General features: G+C 42.9%; 1 protein-coding gene across 2 annotated transcripts in view; it reads right to left on the bottom strand.

Annotated features, from left to right (window-relative positions):
* Positions 1 to 18461, bottom strand: part of ttc7b (tetratricopeptide repeat domain 7B) — a 358122-nt gene that overhangs the window by 94778 nt on the left and 244883 nt on the right. For both annotated transcript variants that reach the window (XM_068038566.1, XM_068038567.1), the window contains exon 19: positions 14431 to 14633. In XM_068038566.1, coding sequence (XP_067894667.1) covers positions 14431 to 14633 — 203 coding nt within the window. The remainder of the gene's footprint in view (positions 1 to 14430; positions 14634 to 18461) is intronic.

Raw genomic sequence — 18461 nt, 5'->3', positions numbered from 1 at the left:
AAATTCACTGTCAATTGGCAATTTCACTTGGATGGGACACAGGATGACAAGTGCAGAAAGGAACATAGAAAGCTGACAGGTAGAAAATGAGCTGCTGGCCCGTCAGATCTGCCCCATTCCCCATGATGGCTGCAGCATCAGGACTAAACTCTTCTTCAATCCCTCCTCCCCTTTCCCCAGAACTCTGTAATTCCTGGCAGAGGCAGTCCGGGACCTCTCAAACCAGTCCGAGAGAACACACAGACCAAGTATTAAGTATAAAAATACTTACCAAAGTGTAGAAAATAGATGATGATCTACTGATGCAGTAGTGGTGGTGGTGAGGAATGGCTCTTCCAAGGTTAGGACTGAGGCACATTGTTGGGGAAGAGCAGATGCAGCATCTATTCTACATCCAACCTGGGCTGGGACTCGCTGATGCTGTGCCTGATGTTCCCTAGCCCAGCATAGACATCCCTCCAAGTTAAACACATCATTCATAAACAAAAAGAAAAGTTTAGAAAAAATCTAAGCAGGAGGATTAACAGAAAAGTAAGATAATTAATATCTAAATAATTGAAAGCAAAATCTGGTAGGATGGGCTGAGTAATTAATTGGGAGATACCGCCGTCACACACAGTAATGAATCTTGTATCTGCATTCTGCCACAGGTAGGATAGATAATGATGTTCCTATCGCTAGGTGGTTGCAGAGTTCACCGAACAGAAAAAAAAGTTACAAATCACTTAAAATAACCACAATACTCCCACACTTTCCGCAATTTTAAACTCGACTGCAGCCAGACTCCTTCAAATATACAGGCACCTGCCCCCCATAAAACCAAATAAGGGAAGCATCCTTCCCCAGATTCTGCTATTTATTTACAAAACTGATCAGGTATTTTTCCAGTGATCATTTCTGAGTTTCATTTACGGTTTGGTGTTTCCATCCACAGGGTGATTTTTTTTTAAACCAAAGGCTGATTTTTCTGCCGTGAGGAGCAGGATAACATAATAATTCTGCCGTCTTAACAGCAAAGGTAAGTAAATAAACATCAGCCATCAAAGCCACTCAGTTGTACCCAGGCACCTAGGGTTGAGCAATAAATGCCAGCACTGCCACCAACGCCCACGTCCTGAGATTGAATTTTAAAGAGATCAATGATCTCCAGAGCAACACCAGGTGCAGTAGAGATTTGCAGCTCTCTAGTGCAGTGTGGATACCACACCTGCATTTCATCATCACCCATCCTTTCCAGTCTGTCAAAACTATAGAACTCTGAATTCCTTTCCTCGTGCCCCTCAGCCTTCCTTTTCTCCTATGACCTGTAGGTTTTAAAATCCCAAATTCAATTTTCCTTAGCCGCTACTTCTTGATTGACCTTAACTGCTCTCCTTCTCTTTCCAACTTTTCTGGTGTCCCGCACCCTGGTCCTTCCTCTGTGTTTCTCAGCTATGTATACATTAAAAAAAATATGAATGCTGTTCAGTCTAACTCCAACTATTTCTCCTTAACATCTAGTAACATCTGTGAGCATTTCCTAGTTAGGAGACAGCACAAACCCACACTGAGATCTCTACTTCCTTTATTCTGGCCTCTTGTCCATCCCCGATTTTCATCACTCCACCACTGGTGGCTGTGCCTTCAGCTGCCTAGGCCCAATGCTCTGGAATTTCCTCCCTCAACCTCTCCGTCTCTCTACTGCTCTCTCTCCTCCTTTAAGAAACTTCTTAAACCTGCTCTTTCTACAAGCTTTTGGTCACCTGGCCTGATATCTCCTTATGCGGTTCGGTGTTAAATTTTTTTGATAACGCTCTTGTGAAACACATTGGTATGTTTTGTTACATAAATGCAAGTTGTTGTTGTTTTTTAACCTGTGTTTAAAAAGTAATGCAATTAAAATGTTGCTAATGATTCCATCTATAGGTACAGCTCCTTGTTTTTAATCAATCCCAAATACTTTACCTTTATTAACCAGTATACTCATTTGTTACCGTTATAATGGTGAATCTGTGTTAAAACGCTATATGATTTGTGACCTTTCTCCTTATTCAGGTATATGTTACCCTCCACAGTACACTGGGATTCCGTCTCTCATTCAAAGGAGGGAAATCAAAGTGCTTAAGACCTCAGAGGGTATATCTGACGACGCCCCCTCCCCCACCCGCTTTCGCTGTCGGTGCAGGGCTTCAAACTAATCCACACTTTTCCTACTAGACAATGGGGGTATGGAGACAGTGAATGAAGAATGTTCCCATTTGCTGTGTCTATAGTGAGTTATTAAATTGTCCAGGATGAAATCAAGCACTGAATCTGGAGAGACCGGCATATAAATGTTCATTTCCGATATAGCTTCAGGCAAAATGGTAGCTGATAACAAAAATTATTAATTCCACTGGAAGGGGCCTGACACTGAATGGAAAATATCCAAGAGAGAGGATAAAAATGCTTATTAAATCACATGCAGCACTTAGCTGAACAAAACCCATTAATCATGCCAGAGCCTCCTTAAAGCAAGTCCCAATTTCCATGCCTTCTAGGCTCAATCTGCCTGAAGCTCATATCCATCACTTACACTGCTATTCTAGGGTAAACAAGTCAGCTCTTAAGCAGAGTTTCAAATCAAAGAAGTGAAGCTCTTTTTTTCTCTTACAGACAAAGAATGCTTAACCACCACATGAAAGTTGATTGTTTCTCAGACACAGTGGTGCTGTTCCAGCTCCTACTACTTGAACGAACAAAACACTTCCAGATGTTGGTTTCATTTTTTTTGGAAATCATATTTGGGAATATCATACCACTCGTATATTTACAGGATACTGACTCACTGAACATTCATGGAGACTGGGAGGAGTGATTGATGACAACATGTAGAATTTACAAGACATCTGATTTGACAATCGCACCTGGTTTAAAAAACACACAAAAGTATCATTCCAGTATCCATCCATCTTACTGGGAGTTACAAGGCACCTGGTGCTGGTAATATCCACTTCCCAGCCTAACAGCCAAGGGACAATCGTATTAACCTCCTCACAGCAGTGGTCACAACTCCTGCGCCAACTGGATGAGCTCTCTTCTTAATCTAAATCTTCAACTCACTATCCTGCTGGCCATGCTACACTGAAACAATTCTCACATCAGCATCTTAGCTCCATTTGCCTTCTCAGGTGGACGTAAAAAATCCCTTGGCACTCCTTGAAGAGCAGAGGAATTTTCCCTGGTGTCCTGGCCAGCTCTTATCCCTCACCCAACATCACTAAGAAACTGGTTATCTGTCACTATCAATCACAGCACTTCACTATGCTGTGCTTTGGGAGTGCCTGTGGGTCTACTGAATGGCACAGCAAGCTTGAAGGGCCAAGTGGCTCATGCTATTTCTTGTATTGTGAAAGATGCTATATAAATGCAAATCTTTCTTTAGAGCCGCCTGCTCCTGCTAAGAGAGCCTTGCATAGCGAGCATCAGCAAAGTTGACAGATTTGCTAAAGCTTGCAGCTGGGAGGAATCGGCATAAAACAGGCCTTCCCAGCTGTCAGCCTGAGGAAACCAGTAATGTGTTACTGCAGACTGCGTGATGCCCTTGTGTCAGTAACTGCGGAACCAGCACAGCACTTAACTCAATATGAAAACATCTTATGTAGTCCTTGATATTAGCAGCAAAAAAAATCTTGCAGTACTGGGGCACAAAAACACTGGAAATCCACAGCAGGTTGGTGAGCATCTGACAGGTTAACGTTTCCAGTGTTGAATCCTTCATCAAAACTGGAAGGTAATTAAACAAGAGTTGCCAACTCTGGTTGGGCATATTCCTGGAGGTATCTGCCCACCGTCAACTGCTCCACCTGGTCAAAGATCCTTTCCCGCCGCACGCCGCCACCCCCCCCCCCACCCCCAATATATTTACAACTAATAAACTGACGTTTGATGAGGCGCCACTATGCTGAATTGTGCCTTTCATATTGCCATGGAACTGCAGCAGCTATTTAATCTTGGAGACCTTCAAAATCAAGCCATGTCTGGTGCTCAGCTACACATATCTTCCAGCAATAGTCCCTGGACATCTATGAGCTGAAACCTTGGCTAAATGTTCCCATTGCTCTCTCAGGGTTGTGCATTCATTAAAAGGGCCTGATTTGAAAAGTTGGCATTGAGCAACCAGTGTTATTGCTACAGATATGGATCAAGAGTTTTACTTCCAATAGATGGACCAAGGAGGGTTTCTGTACCTCACTGGACTGGATGGAGGAACACATACAAGATAACAACATTTTTTGTTAATAGCTGTGAGTGGGAGTGGAGACTGAAAAGGGAAATGTGTGAAACTTGACTAAATTCTGGCCAAACTCATGAGTCACCTCAGCCAGATGGGCAGTTAAGCAGTTTTCATACTGATGCTTGATTAGTTTGAGTGCCAGGGACCTATGTGCTGTCCTCTGGCATTTGCACTGCGAAATCCAGCAATCTTAACTCCATGTCAGAACTGTAGCCTTATGATAAACTAGGCCAATGATTGCTCTGGAGGGAGAAAGAAGCTGGATTTAGAGGGAAAATGCAGAAGGAGGCACACAAAGATTTGTGGCCGAGTGTGGAAATTTAAATAAAATTCCATTATTAGTTCTGATGAGGGAGGGTCTATCCTGCCTTTTTTCCTATAAAGATGCTGACGGATCTACTGCGTATTTCTGGCATTTTCTGCCTTCATTTTTGATTTTTTACATTGGCACTTTTTCTTATCTCTCGTATCGCTTTACAATATAACGGATGACAGTGACTGAAGGAGATACCGACAACGCCTCCAGAACAATCACTTAGTGGCCAGGCTGCATTTTGTTTCCTCTGCAGCATGTACACCAGATGCCAAGAACATTCAATGTGTTAGCTATGATGTCAAATAACTGACTATGATAAGCTCTTCCAAGGGCGGCCGGTGTGATTCCCCTTTGAAATAGGAGAGCAGCTGTTACCTAATCAATATCGTTCAATTAATATTGTTGAGGAGGACACTACAGATGAAACAACTATGCCTTCAAGCCAACAAAAATATCACTTATCTGAGGAAAAACAAACTGAAGGTTTAGGTCCATCAAGAATGGAGAAACATTTATTCATGGCTGTTTGTTGTAAAGGCTCCTGGCCAATTCCCAAATGTTTCAATACGAACAGACCTGACATCTAATAAAACTCAAACCATTCAATTAATACTCTCAAGTCGGGCTGTATGGAAACTTGCAATATTTGCAGGGCTATTGGGGGGGGGGGGGGGGTTGGGGGTGAGAATGGGTCTAATTGGATAGTTCTGTCAAAGAGCCAACGCATGAAGGGCCAAATGGCCCCCTTCTCTGCTCCATGTTTTTCTCAATGTAACAGAAGACTACTGTGTAAGCAGTAAATGCACCTTTTAGGAAGGTGGGGTTGATGGTCTGTTACATTGAAAAGGCTCACATTTCTCTCTTTTGACAATGAGCCAACAGTGACTGTGCCTGTTTTATTTATTTGATCGAAAGATGTCAGTGATGCCAGCAAGTCTGCTTTAATTGCCCATCCCTAGTCACCGTAGCTCTTTTTTTAAAAACAACGGAGCTGTTTTCCTGGCCAGTTCAGCAGGCAATGGAAGTGAATTACATTTTCCAATTAAGAGGAAACTCAATAAGCACGAGAGAGAAAGGAATAGAATGATACGCTAACAGTGTAAGATGAACAAAGGGGAGGCTCGAGTGCAGCATAAACACTGGCACAGACCAGTTGCACCAAATGGCCTGCTTGTGTGTGTAAATTCTGTTATATTGTGAGACTAGAGTCACATGTAGGTCAGGTCACACACAGTCATAGAGCCATTATGACACAGAAGGCAGCCAATTGGCCCATTGAGTCTATGCTGGCACTCTGTAGAGTAATCCAATCAGTTCCATTCTCCTTCTCTAACCCCATAGCCCTGTAAGTTTATTTCCTTCAAGTGCCCATCCAATTTCCTTTTGAAATTATTTGTCTCCGCTTCCACCAGCCTTGTGGGCAAGTTCCAGGTTATTACCACTTGCTGCATAACAAAGTTCTTCCTCACATCCCCCCGCAACACTGGTCTAAAACCTAAAATCAGCGTCCCCTAAACCTTGTACCATCAGCTACTGGGAATAACTTTGCTATGTCTAACCTAACCAAACCTGTCATAATCTTGTACACCTCTATCAGATCTCCCTGCAATCTCCTTTGCTCCAAGGAGAACAACTCCAGCTTCTCCAACCTAACCTTGTAGCTAAAATCACCCCTGGAACCATTCTGATAAATCTCCTCTGCACCCTCTCAAGGACCCTCACATCCTTCCTAAAGTGTGGTGACCAGAACTGGATGCAATACCCTAGTTGTGGCCTAACCAGAGCTTTGTAAAGGTTCAGCATAACCTCCCTGTTTGTACTCAATGCCTCTATTTATGAAGCCCAACATCCCATATGCTTTGCTAACCACTCTCTCAATATGGCAGGACCTACCTTCAAAGATCGATGCACATGAACCCCGAGGTCCCTCTGACCCTGTACACCCTTTAGAACTGTACCATTTAATCTATATTGCCTCTCCCTGTTCCTTTGGCCAAAATGCATCACCTCTGTATTATTTCTCCGTGATAAATGCCATCATGCCTGCCCAGTCTGCTAGCCTATCTAAGGCCTGTTGCAGTTGATTGCTATCATCCTCATTGCCACACCTCCAAGTTTGGCATTATCGGCAAATTTTGAAAGTTTACTCTGTATTCCAATGTCCAAGTCATGTATGTCTATCAAAGAGGCAATGTTCCCAGCACTGACCCTTGGGGAACATCACTGTCTACCATCCTACTGTCTGAAAAACAACCATTTACCACGACTCACTGTTTTCTGTTCTTATGCCAAATTTTTACCCAAGCAGACAGTGACCCTCCTATTCCATCAGCCTCAATTTTGTTAATAAGCCTTTTATTTGATACTTTGTCAAACAATTTCTTCAATCCTTATAGACAACATCCACTGCTTTCCCATCATCAACCTTCACTATTATTTCATCAAAAAAATCAGTTAGATCAGTCAAGCGTGATCGGACTTTTACAAATCCGCTGGCTCTCCTTAATTAACTCAAACCTCTCCAAGTGCCAGCTGATTTTTTCCCCTGATTATTGTTTCTAAAACCTCAGCCACCACTGATGTTAAACTGACCAGCCTGTAGTTACTAAAAATGTCCCTACACCCTTTCTTAAATAAAGGTGTCACATTTGCCACTCTCCAATCATCTGGCCCCTCTCCCGTATCTAGGGAAGATTGGAAGATTATGGCAAGTGCTTCCACTATCTCTACTCCCACTTCTCTTAGCAAGCCAACTGGACAAGGCGACTTATCCACTCTTTGCATAGTCAGCCTTTTCAGCACATCCCGCCTATCAACTTTCACCTCATCCATTACCTCTACCATGTCCACTTCTACTGATATTTTGTCAGCATCTTCTTCCTTAGTAAACACCGATACAAAGTAAACTAAGTATTCACACCTTGCCCTGTGCCTCTACACATATTATCACCCTCTTTGTCCCCAAAAAACCCCATCCCACCTCTTACTATTTACATGTCGGTACAAGAATATTCACATATATGAGGTATATGAATATTCTCATATTCTTTCTTTTTTTATTTAGAGATACAGCACTGAAACAGGCCCTTCGGCCCACCGAGTCTGTGCCGACCAACAACCACCCATTTATACTAACCCGACAGTAATCCCATATTCCCTACTTCCTACCTACACTGGGGGCAATTTACAATGGCCAATTTACCCATCACCTGCAAGTTTTTGGCTGTGGGAGGAAACTGGAGTATCCGGCGAAAACCCACGCGGTCACAGGGAGAACTTGAAAACTCCGCACAGGCAGTACCCAGAATTGAACCCAGGTCCCTGGAGCTGTGAGGCTTCGGTGCTAACCACTGCGCCACCCATCGTATTTTCCTCTTCACTTCCCCCCTCAACTTATTGTATTTGGCCTGGTTCTCGCTTGAAGAATTCACCTGGCATGCATCGTACACCCTCTGCCTTTGTTTCATCATATTCTCTATCTCACTCGGTATCCAAGGAGCTCTGGCTTTGGTTCCCCTGCCTTTCCTTCTTGTTGGAATGTACCTAGCCTGTACCTGAAATACCTCCTCCTCATTGCTCTGTTACAGTTTTCCTGTCAGTGTTTGTTTCCATTTTACCCTGGCTAGATCCCCTTTGAAGTTGCCCTCTTCCAATTTAGAAGTTCTACTTTAGATTGTTCTTCGCTCTTCTCCATTAGTAGTCTAAACCTTATGATGAAATGAACATTCTTACCCAAGTGTTCCCAAAGACACTGGCCCACCTCATTCCCCAGCAGCAGATCCAGCAATGCCTCTTTCCGAGTTGGGCCGAGAACATACTGGTCAAGGATGTTCTTCTGAACACATTTCTTAAATTCCTCCCCCTCCTTTCCCTTTACTCTAGTATTATTCCAATTGCTATTTGGGTAATTAAAGTCCCCCAATATCACCACTCTATAGTTCTTACACATCTTGGCCATTTTCTTACAGATTTGCTCCTCTCTCTCTCTCACTATAGAATACCCCCAGTAGGGTGATTATCCCCTTTTTGCTTCTCAACTCTAACTAAATGGATTCTGTCTTTGCTCTCTCAAGGACATCCTCTCTTTCCAACACTACAATGTCTTCCCTAATCAGTACTGTCACCCCTCCTCCCATTTCTCCTTCCTTATCTTTTCTGAACAATTTGTATCCTTGAATTTTTAAGGCATGTTTCCGTTATTGTCACTACATCATATTCCCACACAGCTATTTGCGCTTGTAGCTCACCGACTTTATTCACACTTTGTGCGTTTACATACATGCATTGTAAACCTGCCTTTATATTCCTCGTAGTTTTAGTTTTTAGTTTTAGAGATACAGCACTGAAACAGGCCCTTCGGCCCACCGGGTCTGTGCTGACCATCAACCACCCATTTATACTAATCCTACACTAATTCCATATTCCTACCACATCCCCACCTGTCCTTATATTCCCCTACCACCTACCTATACTAGGGGCAATTTATAATGGCCAATTTACCTATCAACCTGCAAGTCTTTGGCACGTGGGAGGAAACCGGAGCACCCGGAGGAAACCCACACAGACACAGGGAGAACTTGCAAACTCCACACAGGCAGTACCCAGAATTGAACTCGGGTCGCAGGAGCTGTGAGGCTGCGGTGCTAACCAGTGCGCCGCCCTCTTAGTCTGCTATCTAATATGGTACTACTACCTACTCCAGTACTATCCAACACTCTCACTCGTCAATCCTCTTTTCTACTTCTATATGCTGGTGCCCAATGAACTAGTTCAGTTTTCTGTTAATACAACAATCCTGTCGCGTCCATGCCATTTTTCATTTACTGAACAAAATTTCACAATGTGCTAAAGTAGCACTTGTCAATCTCAGAATTGCCAGTCCAGCACCTAACCACTATGCTACTGAACACATTCACGAGTTTCAGACACTCTAGGGGACTTACCACTTGAGACTTTACATTGTCAGTACGTCATTACTGGAAGAGAATTATCTACAAAAATGAGAAATTATTGTGGAAATCATCTGCAAAAAATAAATGATCTCCCATTCGGCTCACTTTGGTCAAGGAAGATTAGAGATACAGCACTGAAACAGGCCCTTCGGCCCACCGAGTCTGTGCCGACCATCAACCACCCATTTATACTAATCCTACACTAATCCCATATTCCTACCAAACATCCCCACCTGTCCCTATATTTCCCTACCACCTACCTATACTAGTGATAATTTATAATGGCCAATTTACCTACCAACCTGCAAGTCTTTTGGCTTGTGGGAGGAAACCGGAGCACCCAGAGAAAAGCCACGCAGACACAGGGAGAACTTGCAAACTCCACACAGGCAGTACCCAGAATCGAACCCGGGTCCCTGGAGCTGTGAGGCTGCAGTGCTAACCACTGCGCCACTGTGCCGCAATGATGCAAAATTCTCTTTCTCCTCCCTCTCTCCACCCAGTACTTAGACAGATAAATTATTTATGTTTTCTGCAGCTCAGCATGTCTTGGTTACTGATCTAATTCAGAGGTAATACAGTTTAGAGCATCACTGAGCTGGGAGCTGACTGCAGTCCCAATAGAAACCACTGGCAGTTCAGGATTCAAGTGCATTTATTTCCAGTTTTCTCACTCCACATGCTGAAAGGTTGACTCACGTTGGATACAATTTCACGGACCCAAGTGGCCAGTCGTCGTGCACTGGCCAAGGTACTGGATGTCAGCAGGCTACTTGACCAAGTGGTGCAATCCTCTTACCTTAACTAGGCTGCTTAGGCATGATGTCAGGAAACAAGTCACACAGAAGGTTGTGGAAACCTGCAACTGTCTCCCCCAGAAGGATTGGGGATCAATTGAGAATTTCAAAACTGAGATTGATAGTTTCTTGTTATGCAAAGGTATTAAATGTTAGGGAATCAAGGCAGGTAGACGGAGTTAAGATGCTGTGATCCAGTTGAATGGTGGAACAGGCTGTAGGGCTTAATGGCCTCCTCCTGCTCCAAGGTTCTGATGTCACAGCCAAAATTTGATCCTGTCCTCCCTGGTGCACTCCTCCAGCACCCCTGACACCTCATCCCCTTCCCAGGGCACCTTCCCTTGCAATTGCAGGAGGTGTAACACCTGCCCTTTTACCTCTTCTCTCCTCACTACCCAAGGCCCCAAATAATCCTTCCAGGTGAAGCAGCGATTTACTTGAACTTCTTTCAATTTAGTATACTGTATTCGCTGCTCACAATGTGGTCACCTCTACATTGGGAGACCAAACAAAAATTGGGTGATCACTTTGCGGAACACCTCCACTTGGACTGCAAGAATAACCCCGAGCTTCCGGTTGCTTGCCATTTTAATTCACCACCCTGCTCTCATGCCCACATTTCTGTCCTCGACTTGCAGCAGTGTTCCGGTGAACATCAATGCAAGCTCGAGGAACAGCAACTTATCTTCCGATAAGGCATTCTACAGCCTTCTAGACTCAACATTGAGTTCAATAATTTAAAACCATGAGCCCATTATCTAAATTTTGTTTATTTTATTATTTATTTTTAAAACATGTGCTACTCTTAAATTTGTTTTTCATGTTCTTGCTTTCGGGCAGAACTGTTCATTATTCTGCCATTAGCACTCTCTCTGGACAAATGCTTTGTCTTTTACTACAACTATTTAACACTCCCTTTGCTTTTTATTCCATGACATCTTTGTTATTTAATCTCCCCCCACAATCTCCCACCCTATTACTAACCTTCCCTTTTGTTCTTCTTCCACCCCCCCCCTCTCCTTCACTTGCTCAAACACTATTACATTTCTAACCTTGGTCACTTCTGATGAAACGTTAACTCTATTTCTCTCTCCACAAATGCTGCCACACCTGCTGAGTATTTCCAGCACTTTCTGTTCTCATTTCAGAGTTCCAGCATCCACAGTATTTTGCTCTTATTTGATCCCCGCAGTTCAGCAACACATTGTTCACTTGATTGATGCCTGGGATGAGAGGGCTGTACTGTGAGGAGAGATTGAGTAGAATGGGCCTATATTCTCCAAAGTTTCAAAGAATGAGAGGTGATCTCATTGAAACATAAAATTCTTAGAGGGTTTGGCAGGGTAGATGCTGAGAGGCTGCTTCCCTGGCTGGAGAGTCGAGAACATGGTCCCAGGATATGGGGTCGACAATTTAGGACTGAGATGAGGTAGAATTTCTTCACTCAAACGTTTGTGAATCTGGAATTCTCTACCTGAGAGAGCTGTGAATGCTCAGTCATTGAGTATATTCAAGACAGAGATCCACAGATTTTTGGACACGAAGGAAATCAAGGGATAAGGTAGAAAAGTGGTGTTGAGGCACAAGATCAGCCATGATCTTGTTGAACAGCAGAGCAAACTCAAGGGGCAGTATGGCCTACTCCTGCTCCTATTTTTTTCTTATCTGTTCATGGGATCTGGGTGTTGTATTTATTGCTCATTCCTAATTTCCATCGAGAAGGTGGTGGTGAGCTGCCTTCTTGAACCGTTGCAGTCCTTGTGCCGTAGGTATACCCATATTTCTGTTCTGGTGCGGGGGGTGGGGGTGGTGGTGATGTTGTGTGGAGTTCCAGGATTTTGACCCATACATCTGATGTGCTGGTCCTTCTAGGCAGTAGAGATCATGGGTTTGGAAAGTGCTATCAAAGAAGACTTGTTGAGTTACTACAGTGCTCTTATTTCTTATGGTCTTATTGGACTGGACATTTGCTCACCAATTCAAAATCAGTGACCAGTGAATTTTTTTTGCTATATATAAATTACTTGGATCTTGGAATACAGAGTAGAATTTCAAAATTTGGAGGAGTGGCAAACAGTGAGGATTATACAAACTGCCTACAACAGGACATAGCTAGGCTAGCAGAATGGGCAGACAAGTGGCAGATGGAATTAAAATACAGAGATGTGTGAGGTGATGCATTTTGGCAGAAGGGGTAGAGTGAGGCAATATAGACTTAATGGCACAGTTCTAAAGACTGTGCAGGAACAGAGGGACCTGGGGGTGCATCTGCATCAATCTTTGATGGTGGCAGGATATAGAGAGTATGGTTAGCAAAGCATATGGGATCTTGGGTTTCAGAAATTGAAGCATAGAGTACGAAAGCAGGGAAGCTATGCTAAATCTTTATAAAGTTCTGGTTAGGGCCCAACTGGAGTACTGCATCCAGTTTTGGTCACCACATTCAGGAAGGATGTGAGGGCCCTTGAGAGGGTTCAGAGGCGATTTGCCAGAATAGTTCCAGGGATTGGGGATTTTAGTTGCAAGATTAGATTGGAAAAGCTGGGGTTGTTCTCCCTGGAGCAAAGGAGATTGAGGGGCAATTTGATAGAAACATAGAAAATAGGAGGAGTAGGCCATTTGGCCCTTCGAGCCTGCACCGCCATTCAATACGATCATGGCTGATCATCCAAACTCAGTACCCTGTTCCCGCTTTCTCCCCGTACCTCCTGATAGGGGTGCACAAGATTATGACAGGCTAGACAAGGGAAAACTGTTTTCATTAACCGCTGATACAAGGACTAGGGGACATAGATTGAAGATTTTGGGCAAGAGATGCAGGGGAACTATTTTGCACAGCGAGTGCTAATGGATCTCGCTGCCCAAGGTGGTGAAAGCAGAGACAATCAATAATTTCAAAAGGAAACTGGATGGGCACTTGAAGGAAATAAACTTGCAGGGCTACAGGAATCGAGCAGGAGAGTGGAACACACTGGATTGCTCTTTGGACACTGACATGGGCTCGATGGGCTGAATGGCCTTCTTCTATGCCGTAAATGACTCTATGACTCAATGTTACTCCATCAATATTGCAACAGATTAGAGAGGAAATTACTTTTTCCTCTAGTAGGGAAGCCAGAACAAGGTGAAATGATCCTAGAATCCAAACTAAGCTAGTTCAAAGTGCAGCCAAGAAACTTAATTCTTCACACAAAGGGTTGTAAGAATGTGGATTGTACAGTTCCAGCAGATCAAAGATTCAAAGGGAAACATTTCTTAACCAAAAGGTCTTGCGCTATTTCCATTCACCCAAAACAAACCTCTAGAACTGAAGGATATCTGGTGTTAACTCATGAATCTCCCACAATTGTCTTATTTATAAGAAAAATTTTGCAACAGTGCCCTATGACAATGAGACTATCAAACGATGACTAATTATCAGAATTCATACAGCCTTATTTATAATTAAATCAGTGACTCCGATTTATTCTTGAATCCTAGCAGTTTGATATATGAATGGCTTGCTTGCCACTCCAAAAGGCAGTTAATAGTCAACTCTAAGTGTGGGTCTGAAATCACATATAGGCTAGAAAGGGTAAGGACAGCTGGTTTCCTTTCCGAAAAGACATGTGTGAACTAGTTGGGTTTTTACAACAATCCGACAGCTTCACTTTTTTTGATACAAGTTTTTATTTCTAGATTTTAAAACAGAATTCAAATTCCCAGGGTGGAGATCGTTGAATTAGGCATGTAGGTATAATTCAGATTGATAGATTCTGTCCTTACGCTATATTTCCATTAAAAATTCTTGTGTGCACATTTATAATGGTGATTGCCAATGTAAACTTGTCACACTGTAATCCCATTTTTCCACCAATAGTGGCGTTGCAGCCATAATGATCTTTCCATTATAAAAGCACACATAAAAATTAATGATGGAAACATCAACAGGAATGTTGGCTCTAATGACATAAAGAAACCTGGATGGACATAACATTAATACTTAAACCATCGATACAAAAACCATTTTTAATCTATGATTATACAAATACAACTAAGCAGAACAACTTAGGGTTTAATTTACAAGATAAAACATCAGTTTAGAAACACAACCACAAAGAAGTCACTTACCAGTCTTTGCATTGTCTTGACATGAGTGGGACTGATGGACAAAGCCTCTTCATACCAGCGTTTGGCTTCATCGATATTCCCTCGGAGCTCTGCCACTTGACCACGCATGAACAACACATTGTGTGACGTGGGGAAGAGGTTAGCTGCCTCCTGAATGCACGCCGTGGCCTCAGTAGGCTTTCCCATTCCAATGTATACTTCAGCTAGAAGATAAATTAAATTGGAGATTAATAACACTGTACATTCCCAATTTTCTCCACTCCTCTACCGATGGACCTGGTTTAAGGAGGTGTACAGTTCCACAGGACTGTAGTCTAGCCAGTATGAGTCAAGAGACTATTGCACCTCAGAGTACCTCACTAGGCAGGCTGTAACTAGTGGGTGCTGCAAGGATCAGTGCTGTGGTCTCAGCTATTTACAATCTATATTAATGACTTAGACAAATTGGCCATGTGTAATGTATCCAAGTTTGCTGACAAATCAAAATTAGGTGGGAATGGAAGCTGTAAGGAGGACACAATGAGGCTGAAAAGAGATATAAACAGGTTAAGTGAGTGAGTAACAATGTGACAGATGGAGTAGAATGTGGGGATGTGTGAGTTTATTCACTTCAGTAGTAAGAATAGAAAAGCAGAATATTTAAAAAAAAGCATGAAACTATTAAAATTGATGTTCAGAGACACTTGGGTGTACTACAAAGGACACAGAAAGTTAGCATGAGGGTACAGCAAGCAATTAGGAAGCCAAATGGCTTGTTGGCCTTTATTGCAAGGGGATTGGAGTACAAGAATAAGGAGGTCTTACTACAATTGTATAGGGCTTTGATAAGACTTCATCTGGAGTACTGTGCGCAGTTTTGGTCTCAAAGTCTAAGCAAGACTATACTAACCATGGAGGTGGTGCAGCAAAGGTTCACTAGATTAGGCCCTGAGATGAGAGAGTTGTCCTCTAATGACAGGCGGAGTAAACTGGGCCTACACATTCTGGAGTTTAGAAGAATGAGAGGTGATCTCATTGAAATATACAAGATTCTGAAGGGGCTGGAATGGGTAGACAGCGAGATTGTTTCCCCTGAATGGGGAATCTAGAACATGTCTAGCACAGTCTCAGAATAAGGGATTTATCATTTATGACTGAGATGAGGAGATATTTCTTTCCTGAAGGGTTGTGAACCTTTCAAATTTTCTACCCAAGAGAGCTGTGGATGTTCCATCGTTGAACACATTTAAGGCTGAGATAGATTTTTGGTCTCTGAGAATCAAGGGACATGGGGAGCAGGCACGAAAGGGGAGTTGAGGCAGAAGATCAACTATGACCATGCTGAGTAGAAATGCTAGACAGGCATTCCCAATGGAGAAAACAGCCTTCTCTCTCCCCATGCTTTATCTTTTTTCACAGAAAACCAGAAACTTACTCGGGTTTTCTTTTTTATGGCTAAGTGCACCTTCCGGTGTCATACCGGGCCGTGCGAATCTCTAGCCAGTACAGGGTTAGTTGAAACGTTAACTCTGGTTCTCTCTCCACAGATGCTGCCTGACTTGCTGAGTATTTCCAGCACTTTGTTTTCATTTCTGATTTCTAGCATCTGCAGCATTTTGCTTTTATTACATTTATAAAGAACCTTTCATGATACAAAATGTTCTAAGACTCTTTATACAGCCTTTCATGACTTCAGGACGTCCAAAGCACATTACTATCAAATGAATTTTGAAATGTTGTAATGTAGGAAACGAGGCAGCAATTTGTGCACAGCAAAGTCCGAAAAACAGCACTGAATAAAGCAGCGGACCCTGAGCGGGAAGATGACCAAAGGGTTAGGATTTAAGGAATGAAGACAGATAGCAAGGCAAAGCAGTTTAGGCAGAGCTTCAGAGTGCAGAGGTGCAATAACTGAACCTCAGCCGCTAATAGCAGAGAAGGGTCCAGGAAACCTACTGTAGACCAGAATGAATGAGCAGCGTGAGAGAGTTAGGGTGCAGAACTAGGCAAGCATTAAGAGACAGGCTGGAACAAGACTATGGAGTGAAGTGAAAACAAGAGCAAGAAATTGGCACTATGGGGATGAGATGTTACAGTGGAGTCTTCATAAATGTAGCTGGGGATTAAGTGTTGTTATGAGTTATCCCAGTTTCCTTGGGACCTGGCAGTGTTTCCAGTCTAGACTGATGGGACAAAAGTTTCCTCTTGATGATGGCCCTTAGGATCCTGCATGAAATGAGATTGTACTGTATTAACACAGTTCCAACTGAGCATGGACAAACTTGTTCATCTCACTTAGTGAGGCTAAAAGCGTTTTGGGAAATGGAGGTGTTATAACAGTAGAGTAGGTGAGGCTCCTCTGAAGTAAGACACACTGTGGAGAGAGCTTTAATGTGCAGCTACCCTCTGTTATACCTCAATGTTTTACACTGACACTTGGTGCCCAAAATAGGAAAAGGCTCCCATTTCTCTGCGCCATAATACTTCACTATTGAGTAGCACAGGATAAACAGTTAAGAACATTGCCAACAAATTTACAGAAATAATGCTCCTCTTGTAAAGATGCCCTGCCATGTTTAATGATAAATGCACCACCCAGCATAAACACCAAGAAGGCCCCCCAAGTTTAGTTCTTTACACAGTACAGAGTTAGCTGATCCCAGCTAGGTGCTCATTGGGTTATGATAATTGGCTGCAGAGGGCCCAGGATAAGGAGCGGTAGAATTAGACAAGGAAACAATGGGGTGCCTGCTTCTGATCTGTGTTAATGACCAGTCTCTTCTCATACTCTCTCTTGGCTTCTTATTTGTTTTTTCAATTCTCCTCTGAAACTTCTATATTCGGCCTGGTTCTCAATTGTATTAACCAACTGACATCTGTCATAAGCAGGTTGACAAGTCCCCTGAATCTGATGACCTGCATCCTAGGGTCTTAAAAGACGTGGCTGCAGAGACAGTAGATACATTGGTTGTAACCTTCCAAAATTCCCTAGATCCTGGAATGGTCACAGCAGATTGGAAAACCGCAAATGTAACACCACTATTTAAGAAAGGAGGGAAACAGAAAGTAGGAAACTGTAGGCCAGTTACCCTCAAATCTGTTATTGGGAAAACGGTAGAACATTTAGAAAATCATAATACAATCAGGCAGAGTCAACATGGTTTTATGAAAGGGAAATCATGTTTGGTTAATTTATTAGAGTTCTTTGAAGATGCAACAAGCAAGGTGGATTTTTTTTTATTTGTTATTGTGGGATATGGGCACGCTAGGCCTGCATTTGTTGCCCATCCCTAATTGCCCTTGATGACTGAGTGACTTGTTAGGCCATTTCAGAAACAGTTAAGAGTCAAGCACGTTGCTGTGGGTCTGGAATCACATGTAGGCCAGACCAAGTAAGGATGGCAGATTTCCTTCCCTAAAGGACATTAGTGAACCAGATGGGTTTTTACAACAATTGACAATGGTTTCACGGTCACCATTAGATTTAGGGTAAAGGGGAACAAGTAGATGTAGTGCATTTGGATTTCCAAAAGGCATTCGATAAGGTGCCACATGAAAGGTTACCACACAAGATAAGAGCTCATGGTGTTGGGGTAATATATTAGCATGGATAGATGATTGGCTAATTAACAGGAAACAGAGAGCCCAGATAAATGGGGCATTTTCAGAGTATACAAACTGAAACTAGTGGAGTGCCACAGGGATCAGTGCTGGGCCTCAACTATTTACAATAATATTAATAACTTGGATGAAGGGGCCAAGTGTATTGTACCCAAACGTGTGGAGATACAAAGATAGAATCATAGAAAGTTTAAGGCCCATCGTGTCTGTGCCGGCCAAAAAACTATCCACCTATTCTAATCCCACCTTCCATCATTTGGTCCGTAGTACTGCAGATTATGGTACTTGAGGTGCTCCTTTTGAATGAGTTGAGGGTTTCTGCCTCAACTACCCTTTCAGGCAGTGAGTTCCAGACCCCCACCACCCTCTGGGTGAAAAAGTTTTTCTTCATCTCCCCTCTAATTTTACTACCAATCATAAATCTATGCCCC

Source organism: Heterodontus francisci, chromosome 9, assembly GCF_036365525.1.
Source record: "Heterodontus francisci isolate sHetFra1 chromosome 9, sHetFra1.hap1, whole genome shotgun sequence".
Lineage (NCBI taxonomy): Eukaryota > Metazoa > Chordata > Chondrichthyes > Heterodontiformes > Heterodontidae > Heterodontus > Heterodontus francisci.
This window is presented reverse-complemented; position numbering and strand designations above follow the sequence as displayed.